The sequence below is a fragment of the Poromitra crassiceps genome (assembly GCF_964638095.1).
Source record: "Poromitra crassiceps genome assembly, chromosome: 18".
Lineage (NCBI taxonomy): Eukaryota > Metazoa > Chordata > Actinopteri > Beryciformes > Melamphaidae > Poromitra > Poromitra crassiceps.
In genome coordinates this window covers 11,961,709-11,975,562 of record NC_139636.1, presented here as the reverse complement: position 1 = coordinate 11,975,562, position 13,854 = coordinate 11,961,709, and the positions used below count along the sequence as shown (strand labels likewise).

The 13,854-nt window shown below is 44.0% G+C and overlaps 1 protein-coding gene across 1 annotated transcript in view; it reads left to right on the top strand.

Annotated features, from left to right (window-relative positions):
- agbl1 (AGBL carboxypeptidase 1) overlaps positions 1–13,854 on the top strand; it is a gene marked incomplete at its 5' end in the record, with an annotated part of 77,848 nt that overhangs the window by 27,007 nt on the left and 36,987 nt on the right. The window contains 4 exons of the mRNA XM_083654697.1: positions 3,103–3,166; positions 5,963–6,109; positions 12,280–12,411; positions 13,045–13,138. Coding sequence (XP_083510823.1) covers positions 3,103–3,166; positions 5,963–6,109; positions 12,280–12,411; positions 13,045–13,138 — 437 coding nt within the window. The remainder of the gene's footprint in view (positions 1–3,102; positions 3,167–5,962; positions 6,110–12,279; positions 12,412–13,044; positions 13,139–13,854) is intronic.

Below are 13,854 nucleotides of genomic sequence, written 5' to 3'. Positions count from 1 at the left end.
CCCCAAATCATAGTCTTTTCTATTGTCTATTTGACTCTAAACAGGTGAGTTATTTAAAAATCCAGTTATTTTCAACCACGCTGTAAACATGCTTAATCCTGTTACAAAGTCGAACTTTGTGGGGACGGCTCCCTTTTGGAACCAGCCTCAAGTGGCCATTCAAGGAACTACAGCTTTCGGTATCACTTCCGCAGCTTCCTCTGTCAAAGCCCGACCTCTCAAAATGTAATATTAAAAAAACAAAGCTAAGAAGAGGACTTTATGTCTGGTAACAATATAGGCTGTTGCCATATATATGCCAATGAATGCCCCTTTGTGTGTAGCCTACATGTACAGTATGTTTGATTTGCATTGTGTTGTGCTATAGGTGGGGATGCATCAGAGACAGTAGCCTGTTACAGTATATGGAGGAGATGGCATTCTCCCGTCTAACATTTTGAATGGGAAAATCTGTAGTGCTAAAGATGACGGCACCAACGTGAGACATGTCGTTAGCAAAACTGGCTAGTCGACACTTTGGTGTGCATATCATACTTTCAGCTTCACGCACAGAAGTGAAAAGGACACGTTTTAAGATTTGTGCTTTTTAAGTATTTTTTACTATGCCAAACTTTTACTCTTACTTAAGTAAGTACTTTTAAATGTACACTCACTGAGAAAATGACTAGGCTAAATTCAGATTTTTGTTTTGCACCCCGCACTATGAAAACAGCACAGTAGCATTGGCACTGCTCGCTAACACGTCCAGAGTCACTTCCACATTTAGGGCGCCCAAATTGGTGGCTCGTTAGTGCCATGGTCAATTAAATTCAAATTGTAAATGATCCCCATCATCAGATTAGTTTATAAATCCCAGTTTCATTTGACACTGCCGCTAGCCAAAGCAAAATGGATGTATGTGATTGTGATAATTATATTGCTGCTACTAGCAGCTGTAGCTTGTCTGGCACAGGAAAGAATCTCCAAACTGAGCATCCCTGGCTGCAACTGAATCAGCTGTTCAGTATGAAAGACAAGACAGACAAAGACACGGACAGCTTAGGTAACACTGCTAACATGTGCTGGATGTGTGAAATGTTTTAGGGTAAATTATTAAAATGTAAAACTTTTTAAAGTAACGCAAATGTACTTTGAGCCTAAACCATTTTTTTTAACATAAGAAGTGAAGGTAAAATGTATTCACCTTATGTTGAAGAGACAGTCTGGCTTGAGAGACTAACAGGAAGTGTAAACACAATCTGAACCGATTGTGTTTACACTTCCTGTGGCAGAGCTTATCCCCGCAGCCAGTGCTTCCAGTGAGTCACTAGCTTTGACCAGAGAGACGATCTCTGGTTTGAGCAGGTAAAGCAGCCGGCGTTTGGAACAGGAATTCGTAACACAAATGGGTCAAGTGGGCGGGGCTACCTACATAAGGTGAATACAGTAGGACTACCATAAACCAGACTTGTCTTGAATGTTGTAATCTTAAGGTTTCTGTTTTTCTCTTTGCGTTTCTCGAACACATTCTTTTTTTTCTGTGACGGCAACGTCCTTTGGGACAAAGTCTGTTTTTGTATACAATTAGTCTGTGTTCCCAAATATGCAACACAAATTATGATACGTACGGTATGTCAGGACTTATATAGACAACTCCCCATTCAAAGAGATCAAAATCTTGTCTCTGCTATACTGAAAGTATGAATGTATTCATTCTGCATTCATGTCATAGCGGGACTCAAACTTAAATGTATTACCAGAACATGTCAGCTCTCAAGTTGTTGCTTTGAACCTTCAAGTTGTTTGGTTATTCCCAGATATTCCCAGAGGATCTGAATGAAGCAGAAACCTCAACTTCCTGAATTTAGCTGCAACTTCCTAAACGGTGTAACATGTGAATACCAAGCATTGCTGTTCCACTAGCACCTCATCACCAGACAGCTGAGAAGGTTGTGTGTGTGTGTGTGTGTGTGTGTGTGTGTGTGTGTGTGTGTGTGTGTGTGTGTGTGTGTGTGTGTGTGTGTGTGTGTGTGTGTGTGTGTGTGTGGTGTGTGTGACGTGTGTACGTACGTATGTGCGTGTGGAGTGAGAGAGAGTATGGGTGTTTACATTTTTGTGTATACATGCTTCCCTGTGTGTGTGTGTGTGTGTGTGTGTGTGTGTGTGTGTGTGTGTGTGTGTGTGTGTGTGTGTGTGTGTGTGTGTGTGTGTACACAGTAAACACAACTGTGTGTGAGGTGGTGAGAAGGGGATATTCTATTTCTTAAGCCCTATTCGCACGGGACTAGTATTACCCGGGGACATCATGTGATTCAGAAACCCCCCCCCCCACCACCCACCCACACACACACACACACACACACACACACACACACACACACACACACACACACACACGTCTGTGTTTTGTGCGGTACATTCACACGGGATAAGTGACATCTGTATTTGTCATTGCTTTGATGAAAACAATGCAACAGTGGAGAGGTGTGTGTGTGTGTGTGTGTGTGTGTGTGTGTGTGTGTGTGTGTGTGTGTGTGTGTGTGTGTGTGTGTGTGAGAGAGAGAGAGAGTGGCTTCTCCAGATAGCCTATATGTAACCATACCATCACCAGATCTCCATGGCGCTTCTTTTCCCAGCATTAGATTGCTGGTACTGGGCTATTGTGCACATTGCTTTGCCCTTAATTAGCGCAGTCGCAGCTCTAATGAATGATATGGGCATCAGCTCATGTGCGTGTAGTAACTAAGTAAACGAGTAAAAAATATACACACTTTGTTTATCCTGTGGGAATGTGCCACACAAAAAAGAGACGTGGGGATCATTTCTAAATCACGAGGTCCCCGGGTCCTGTGCGAATAGGACTTTAGTCCCTGTCTTGGGACTCACACACACACACACACACACACACACACACACACACACACTGGCACTGCCACTGCCACTGGCAGAAACATACATTGGCGCCTATGCGTTTGAGCACATATACATGACATATCGACTCCACTGGATGGCAATGGAAATATATTTTGGGGTGTGTGTGTGTGTGTGTGTGCGCGCGTGTGCCCATAAATAAATTTGACTGACAAAGTCTCTCTCTCTCTCCATCCATCCATCCATCCACAGAATGCAGGAGATATTGAGAGTACCCTGAATATCCTCAGTGTTCTGGATGAACTGCTGTCAGCTGGTAAGCTCTGATAACACGCATCCCCCATCGCTGCACTTCATATGAAATTATCACATAGAAGACATTTCACATTTTCTTGTGAATACTATTTTATTGTTGATGGAGCAAGATATGTTAAACAAACAACAATTATTATTATGATTCCAAAAAGGATACGGAAAAGAAAATTATTACAAAAGGATTATGTGACAATAGACTATAATTGGACACGATCTGATGATGATATTTCTGGATGTATTAGGTTTAATACACCCACTGCTCTATTTGTGTTTATATCCTATTTTTATTTGCGCTATCCTGTTACTGTTCGCTACTGCAACAACCCAATTTCCCTACAGTTCCCCAAAGTTTACATGGAGACCTTCATGCAACCGCTTTGTGCTGGGAATATACCGGTACTGTATAAATCTTGACACTTGACATTTCACCAACATGTAATTTGCTGTTAACAAGTTGTGTTCATGTCACATCTGAGATCAGCTTGTTTTGTCGTGTTGGCCGACATCAATCATAATTTACCCCCCTCCCCCATTGCCTCTCAGGGCTTCCGTAGTTACCCATCATTTATCTCCTCCCCCCCCCCTCTCTCTCTCTGAAGGTACAGATCGTATATGATCGGTACACATGATCCCCCTCTCTCTCTGTTAAGATACAGATTGTCATTTCCACTATACTACACTATGTTATATGATCGGTAAAGATGATCCCTCTCTCTCTCTGTTAAGATACAGATTGTCATTTCCACTATACTACACTATGTTATATGATCGGTACACATGATCCCCCTCTCTCTCTGTTAAGATACAGATTGTCATTTCCACTATACTACACTATGTTATATGATCGGTACACATGATCCCCCTCTCTCTCTGTTAAGATACAGATTGTCATTTCCACTATACTACACTATGTTATATGATCGGTACACATGATCCCCCTCTCTCTCTGTTAAGATACAGATTGTCATTTCCACTATACTACACTATGTTATATGATCGGTAAAGATGATCCCTCTCTCTCTCTCTATGAAGGTACTGATGGTCGTAGCCACTATAGAGCTCAACAGTCACGTAGACATTTTGAAAAATCCTTTCATATAATTTTAAGGCTGGAACCAAGCCAACCAGCAACCTACTGAATAGTGAGTGACCATAATAGATTTAACTTGGAGCAAAAACAAAAAATAAAAAATCAGTGAAAATTGTATTTTTTATTTGTATTTTTTTATAAATTTTTTGCTGGTTGGCTTGGTTCCAGCCTTAAAACTCGTTATATACTGTAGGGATTTTTCGAAATGTCTATGGACTCTCCCTTGTATGTGCATGTTGCACATTTTTGTTTATTGTTTTGTGGTCTGTGTGTAATAAAAGAAAAACTGTAAAAAAAAAAAGAAGAAAAAAAAAAAAAAGTCTATGGAGAAAATGAATGGGGAATTCTCTTCCGGGGCTGAAGACGTCACGTGACTGTTGAGCTCTATATGATCTGTAAGGTTATCCCCCTCTCTCTCTATTAAGGTACAGATCATCGTATCCACTATAAGATCTGTAAGGTTATCCCTCTCTCTCTATTAACTCATTGAGTGCCAAGGACGTCGATCGACGTCAAAGTAAATAGTGACGTAGAGTGCCAAGGACGTCGATCGACGTCAAATGCGTTTTTTGACGGTGGGACGTGGATCAAAGCCTCCTGCATCTCCTGTACAAATATTGTAGCTATTGAAGGTGTATAACCTATTTTACGGACTCATTAGGTGGCGACAGTGCTCTCCAGATTAGAGAAAGGTCCGGAAAACAGCAGGAAAAAGCCCCGTGATGAAAAAGAAACCGCTCATGCTGCAGCCAGAGCCATATAGATGGCTCTGGCTGCAGCTGACGTTGGCTGCGAACAGCAGTCAATCCGCGCCCACAACTGAGCCCCTCTGTCTCTGCTGTATAGTTTCTCCACACGATTAGCCGCCAGAAAGGCAGCACCTGACGCCGAAGGGCCAAACCTTTCCCTGCAGTCCGGTTTGGCATTTCCGTGTCGCGCTGGGAGCCGGCGCACAAAAACGGAGCGCTCCGAAAATAGACTGGGTGCGTGTTAGGCTGTGTGTTAGTGTGGGGAGGAGTTTGCAGCTGAGGGGGGGAGAGGGGGGTGGGGCACGCAGTGCACCACACAACTACACCACGTCACTACATCAGAAAATATTAGCTTCAGACTCAGTGAATGTGCTTGAAATGCTGCATTTCACAAAAGGCGGAATATCTCAGCTTCTAATTTGAAATGTGTCTTTTTGCTCAAAACAGCCTACCTTCTCCGGCTCATAACTAAAGAACGGAAAATGGTATCAATAAACTTTTTTTTGCAGATGATAGAAGAGAGTCTCATCATTCTTTGTGCGTGTTCGGTGTTTACATAGTAATATCACACAATATTCTGTGGGCCTCGAGAAATCACTGAAAACGCTCTGAAACTCTGGTCCGTTCTCCAAAAGTGGCTGGCACTCAATGAGTTAAGGTACAGATCATCGTATCCACTATAAGATCTGTAAGGTTATCCCCCTCTCTCTCTATTAAGGTACAGATCATCGTATCCACTATAAGATCTGTAAGGTTATCCCCCTCTCTCTCTATTAAGGTACAGATCATCGTATCCACTATAAGATCTGTAAGGTTATCCCCCTCTCTCTCTATTAAGGTACAGATCGTCGTATCCACTATAAGATCTGTAAGGTTATCCCCCTCTCTCTCTATTAAGGTACAGATCGTCGTATCCACTATAAGATCTGTAAGGTTATCCCCCTCTCTCTCTATTAAGGTACAGATCGTCGTATCCACTATATGATCGGTAAAGGCGGCAGTGAGGCCTTGCTGACTGCCCTGGTCAACACCGGCCGCAGCTTCAGTCCCAACTTCACCCTACTACTGCCACTACTCCACCTACTGGCCAAAGTCGGACACAGAGGTGAGGATGGGTGGGTGGGTGGATGGATGGATGGATTGAAATGATGGTTAAATATATAACAACCAGGCTATAGAACAAGAGATACCTTAAAAAGATTGTTGTCTTGTTAAGTCAATTCAGCTACATTATACAGAAGTCAAGTTTATTTTTGTGTAGCCATAATTCACAAGCATGTCTCAAAGGGCTTTACAGAGAATAATGTTTAGCTAAGTCTAGCTAAGCACAATCAATAAACAGGGTTGAACAATCTTACATTAGAGAGGGGGAGAGAGAAGAGGGAGGGGGGAGAACGGGGAGGGAGGGAGAGAAGAGAGAGCAGAAAAAACAGGGTATACTGGGGCTGGGCGATACGGTTGAAATCAATATCACGATAATCATAATGTTATAAGTGGAATATTTCTTTAACTCTTAACTGAACAAGCAAGTTGATTTTGTTAGCCGAATACCTATAATATGGCCGCCAGAGAGTGTGTTAGAATCTAACAGTTAGATGACTGAAAGTCAGTGCTGGGAGGGTGACCGTACTTTTCAAATGTATTCCACTACAGATTACTGAATACATGCCTAAATGTAATTTGTAATGTATTCCATTAGATTACTCAAGTTAAGTAATGTATTCTAAATACTCTGGATTACTTTTGTAATGCGCTCATGATGCGCACTGATGTATTGCTGTGACCTACTTCAGCATGTTTGTCAGTAAAATGTTCTTTATATTTCCATGTCAAAAACACATTCCTGAGAGTGTCCTGGTTGTGTGTCTCCTCCCACATTATCGTCTTGTGGTGTTTGGCAGGTGCACTGCACGCGCACAAATTGGTGCACTTCAAAAAAAAATCTGTTTATTGGAAATGTGTGCCTCATATGAATTTTAGAGCAACCCCCCGCCCCCCAAACAAACAAACAAACAAATAAATAAAGTTGACTAATCCCTTAAAGTAATCACTTTTTAAATACAGTAACTGTATTCAGAATACCACCAATTTAAACTGTAACTGTAATGGAATATACTTACTCATATTTTGTATTTTAAATACATGTATTCTGTTACTCCCCAACCCTGTTTATATCACTGAAAGCCCAGTAGAACAGGTTCACGGGTCCATCTAACAATGGATAGGTGACCCTGTTCTTTAAACGTCCATGTTAATCTGTACAGAATGTGTGTGTGTGTGTGTGTGTGTGTGTGTGTGTGTGTGTGTGTGTGTGTGTGTGTGTCATGTGTGCGTGTGTGTGAGAGTGAGTGGGTGACTTTAACGCTGACTTCTTACTTGCACTGGTGAGGTAGCAAGCAGGAATAGGGCATGCTGACCGTCCCTTTGTGACTGGCCATTTAGTCATGCCTCGAGTTGGCATGCAGCCTCTCCTCTCTCTCCCCAGAGGATTTGTCATAGTCCTCTTCAGTGGCTGATTACAACTCAGCTCACCTCTGTGCTGCTCCAGAGTTTACTGGCTGATTCAAACTGCACTCACCGTGTGCTGCTAGACTCTGGAGCTCTCCATGGCACTGAACCTGTGTTAAAGGAACAATCCGCCCATTTTCAACCAGCTTTGTATCATTAGAACATCAGTAGTATATCAGAAAACTGTAAACGGTTTTGAAGTCTGTCATTTAATTTGACAGTTATTGAGTGTTAAAGTGTGGACCAGTGACATCACTGGTCCACACTAACTCAAATTAATAACTCATTAACTCAAATCAACTCTCAATAACTGTCAAACTAGATGAATGATGAATAGTTTGACAGTTATTGAGAGTTGATTTGAGTTAATGAGTTATTAATTTGAGTTAGTGTGGACCAGTGATGTCACTGGTCCACACTTTAACACTCAATAACTGTCAAATTAAATGACAGACTTCAAAACAGTTTACAGTTTTCTGATATACTACTGATGTTCTAATGATACAAAGCTGGTTGAAAATGGGCGGAGTGTTCCTTTAAGGCTTTTTGGCCACTAATTAGCCATTTTTGTGCCGATTTAGTCGTCCCTAATTACCTAATTCATCTGCCTAAATCGGGCTCCGTTAGGTCACCCACAGGGGGTGCTCTTTACACATTACATTACATTACATTACGTCATTTGGCAGACGCTTTTATCCAAAGCGACTTACAATATCACATTTTTGTCAGCAATAGAGCAATCAACTATGCAACACAGTCTATGACAACTACAACTTGTGAAGGAACAGTGGTACAAGTTTAGTTCAGGTTAGTTTTTTTTTTTTTTTTTTAACACATTCACTGCCAGACGTTTTTTTTTTACTGTAGGTAGGTTCTGCCAGAGGGTTTTTTTGAGGATTCTGGCTCATCTTTCAAGACCCGAGGATTCTTTTCTGCTAAGATTTTGTGAACACACAATATCTCAAAAGAACTAATAGAATGTGTGCTTTCTCTGTCTAAAAGAGTTAGTTTGTAGAGTTAGTACCGTAGTTATGTAAGCATTAGCAGTTGAATACAGCATGGTTTCAGCGTCAGAAAAATTATTCCGAGATAAACGGCTTTTTGTGAAATTCGATAGAACAGTCACTTTAACCATTCATTTTTGGCATCAGTAAGACGTCAGACATCTAAACAATAGTTTTGAACAGTAATTTCCTCCATAACAGCAGGAAACCCCCCTCTGCTTCCAACTCCTCCCTCCGTGTGTGTTCTCCTCCTGCCTCCCTGGCTCTGCAGCGGGCGTGTCACAACGAAGTTGCTGCTGCTGCTGTGCCTGTTTGCGCGGCCGCTCTTTGAGGAAGTCTGGGTGGACTCGCTCGTTTCGTGGAGTTTTGGTTGAGAGCTTTGATGAAGCTTTTGCGATTCTGGTCATATTTATGCTGCGTGTTTCAAAGTGTGCATCCAATCTATTCTTGGAACCCCCCACCGTTGCCTCCGCTGTGCATCAGCGCGAAAGTGAAAGCTTTTTCGCCATCAATTTTACAGTATGAGAAGGGCTTCCTCGCGCTTTTCCCTCCAGTTTTGGGTCGCCTCTTTCTACTGTGGAGAGACATGTCGCCACTCAGTGGGTCGGTAAAATAGATTATACACATTCAATACCTCCAATTCTGGTGTAGGAGACGTAAAAGGGTTAGATCAACGTCCCACCGTCAAAAAAAAAAAAAAAAAATTTAAGCCGAGATAACTCGTCTTTGGCAGTGAACGGTTGGATTCTGTAAGCCGAGATAACTCGTCAATGGCAGTGAACGTGTTAAGAGAGAAAGAAGTTAGTTCAAGAAGGGCCCAGATGGAAGATTCAGACCGATCGCATGTAAAATGGCATAGCTGTGGCCAAACACAATTCTGCTCACTCCCTCACTCACTCGCTCGCTCGCTCGCTCGCTCACTCACTCACTCACTCACTCACTCACTCACTCACCCACCCACCCACCCACCCGCTCACTCACTCACTCACTCCCTCACTCACTCCCTCACTCACTCACTCACTCACTCACTCACTCACCCACCCACCCACCCACTCACTCACTCACTCACTCACTCACTCACCCACCCACCCACTCACTCACTCACTCACTCACTGACTGACTCACTCACTCACTCACTCACTCACTCACCCACCCACTCACTCACTCACTCACTCACTCACTCACTCACTCACTCACTCACTCACAGACACTTTGCCCTTCACCTTCAACCATGTCAATCTGAAAAGCATTTGGCCAAAGTTTCACCAGCATGTCAGCATGATGGAGTCAGGCCCATTTGGACACCTGTCTACAGTACGTGTCTTACTGTTTGATGTGTGTCTCTCTATAATGATGTGTTTATCATGTTTTTACTGTGCTATTCCTTTATACTTTTCATAGTAGTGATCAGGGGCGGACTGGGATCATAATTCAGGCCGGGCATTACCGTAGATACCAAGCATGCCAGGCCGATACGGGCCGACGCGCGTGCCGGCGTCCGAAGGGTGGCGGCGAAAAATTTGGGCCGTTTGAAGCCCAATTTGGGCCGTTTGAAGCCAGATTTGGGCCGTTTGAAGCCCAATTAGGGCCGTTTGAAGCCAGATTTGGACCGTTTGAAGCCCAATTTGGGCCGTTTGAAGCCCGATTTGGGCCGTTTGAAGCCCAATTTGGGCCGAGTCCAATTTTACAATGAGATGCACCCACTTTAACCCTGAATAAAGTAATAAAACCACTAGTAAACCAGTAGGCGGCGCCTGGCCTGCTGTTCAGTGAGTGGCCTGACTGCGGGCACACAATTTTTTTTTTTTTTTTTTGCAGGCCAGGCCAGGCCAGGCCAGGCCACCGGGCATTTGCCCGACGTGCCCGATTATGCAGTCCGCACCTGGTAGTGATTTTAGCTTTTGTCAGTATTGATACTATCCAACCAGGACCTTGAGGACTCACTTCATTCCCTTTCATGTCTCATGTTCTGGAGTGACAATAAATATCCCTGAACCTTGAACGGTTGCTATGAAATGGGTCTATAGAGCTAAACAGTGACCGCCCCCTTTTGAATGGCTCCGGTTCCGGGAGGTAAACTTCCCATTAATTTCTCCATTGACGTTTCAGAAAAGCCTTATATAAAGACTTTTAAGCTTGGAACCAAGCCAACCAGCTACAATATGAATTGTGACCAAATATTTAACTCGGAGCAAGAAAAAAAAAAGCATCAAATGTTTTATGGGCACGATTAAAACGCCACAGATATTTTGTGGACTAAAAAACATCACCTGTCCTTCCATCGGCATGGGAATGAGTAGATAATTACTGGATTTTCATTTTTGGGTGAACGTATCCTTTAAAACCTTTATAAGGATTTTCTGAAACATCAATATAGAAATGAATGGGCTGTTGAGCTCTATAGGCTACAGAGCATGGAATCTCACGTGCACACACACACACACACACACACACACACACACACACACACACACACACACACACACACACACACACACACACACACACACAGACACACCCACACACACACACCCACCCACACACACACACACACACACACACACACACACACACACACACACACACACACACACACACACACACACACACACACACTGTCCTTGTCAGTGAGGATTTTCCCTTCTGGGCTGCAGTGCTGAAAGTTAGGCAGCCTTAAGTGGGTGTGAGGAATATCAGTCAGTGTTGAAAACCCGTGTAAATATAGTGCCAAAATGAAAGTTGAGACAACTTCCGTAATTCTGTAGTCATCCATATAGCTGCTAAATGTATTGTTTTGTCAAATCAGGACCTAAATGTCTTTCAGTTCAAAGATGTTTTAATATTGAACTTGGCCACTTCCTGCATGTCAACCGTCTAGGTTCCTATGCCTCCGTCCGTCCGTCCGTCCGTCCGTCCGTCCGTTCCATGCTCGTTAAAGCGATATCTCACGAACGCCTTGAGGGAATTTCTTCCAATTTGACTCAACCATCCACTTGGACTCAAGGATAAACTGATTCGATTTTGGTGGTCAAAGTTCAAGGTCACTGTGACCTCTCATCTGTCCGTTCCATCCTTGTCAATGCGATATCTTAGGAACACTTTAAGGGGAATTTCTTCCCCTTAACCCAAAACCAGGGTGGGAATACCGTCCCCTGGCTGGTTATACTGTATTTCCCAATTCCTACTGGAACACGCTCCCCAGGGGGTGCTTGACCTTTGCCTGAACCCACAGCTGTGTGCTGCTCCCAAGAGTGCGTTCTATCAAACGAGAAAGGTTTCCCAAAGCGGTAAGTACCCAGCTGAAGGTGCTCGACAAAGTGTGACCCCTGGACGAGTTCCGAGTGAGAATGGGCTGGCCTAGACAAAAATGGCTATTTAGTGGCCAAAATGAGTCAACACGGGTTCAGCACCATGAAAAGTTCTATTCGTTAGCTACTGATGGAGCTCACCTGGGTGGAGGAGCACAGCGTAGCGGAGTTGGAATCAACCAGGGAAGTGGACTGTGAAAACCCTTTGGGGAGAAAGAGGAGGCCACAGCTAGCTAAAAAAATACAGGATTAATTTTTTGGGGGGTTCTGATTCAAATGTTCAATGTGTGTGTGTGTGTGTGTGTGTGTGTGTGTGTGTGTGTGTGTGTGTGTGTGTGCGTTTGTGCATGTGCGTGTGTACATGTGCGCGTGTGCCTGTGCGTTTGTGTGTGTGTGTGTGTGTGTGCGTGTGTGTGTGTGTGTGTGTGTGTGTGTGTGTGTGTGTGTGTGTGCAGACCGTTCTATAGGGCTGAAGGCGGAGGAAGTGGGGGCTGTGCTGCTGACTCTTAATCTGCTGAAACAGAACAGCAATTTGCCCAGGAGGGCTGCAGCATGTCTCTGGGTCATCCAGGTCTTCAGTTCATCAGGTAGGAAAACACACACGCGCACGCTCACACACCATGCAGCCACGCACACACACACACACACACACACACACACACACACACACACACACACACACACGCACGCGCGCACGCACGCTTACACACCATGCAGCCACACACACGCACGCACGCGCGCACGCACGCGCGCACGCACGCTTACACACCATGCAGCCACACACACACACACACACACACACGCATGCACGCTTACACACCATGCAGCCACACACACACACACACACACACACACACACACACACACACGCACGCGCGCACGCACGCTTACACACCATGCAGCCACACACACACACGCATGCATGCACGCACGCATGCTCACACACCATGCAGCCACACACACACACACACACACACACGCACGCATGCATGCACGCGCGCACGCACGCTCACACACCATGCAGCCACACACACACACACACACACACACACACACACACACACGCGCGCGCGCGCGCGCATGTATGGGTGCCCCCGATTATGAATTTACCTAGTCAAATCTGATTGGTCAAGACTTGCCTATGTATGATCTTGTTTTCATGTCATTCTGAACATTAATGTATAATAATGTTAGTTTTTTTGTTTATGTGCTCCTTTCAGTTTCCACAGCAAACCTTATCGGGGAGAACCGTGGGCTGGACACCATCTACCGGCTTATCTCCCCTTATGCCACCAAGCATCTGCACACAATCAAGTATGTACCAAAGCATCCACACTGTATGTACCAAAGCATCCTACACACTGTATGTACCAAAGCATCCTACACACTGTATGTACCAAAGCATCCTACACACTGTATGTACCAAAGCATCCTACACACTGTATGTACCAAAGCATCCTACACACTGTATGTACCAAAGCATCCTACACACTGTATGTACCAAAGCATCCTACACACTGTATGTACCAAAGCATCCTACACACTGTATGTACCAAAGCATCCTACACACTACATGTACCTAAAAGGCAGGGTAAACACAGGTGCAAGCAAAACAGTAATGACGGTTTCCAACTTCCAATCATGGAAGTTGGAAACCCTCATTAGAAGTTGGATTCACCCTGCGGTTCCTTCATCTGGAAGTCAATGGTATTTTTGAATGGAGTTTTATGGTTAGATGCCTGAAATAAGGTCTGTGGTTAACAAAAGTTTATGATAATTACTGTAGATCTTTGTCTTCAGCAAGATAATCTTAACAAATGAACACCACTTTTATGTGTAAACGTGATGGTCAAAAATCGCTTCAAGGCTTCATGGATACGGTAAGAAAAAAAGAAAAAAAACATTCACACACACACATTCACACCTGGAAGCTGCCCAGTACAACCACAGTCAGATCTGCTGAGCAGCTCCTGAGCAGCTCCACTGGAGTAGTTGGCGTTAAGGGCCTTGCTCAAGGGCACCTCAGTGGT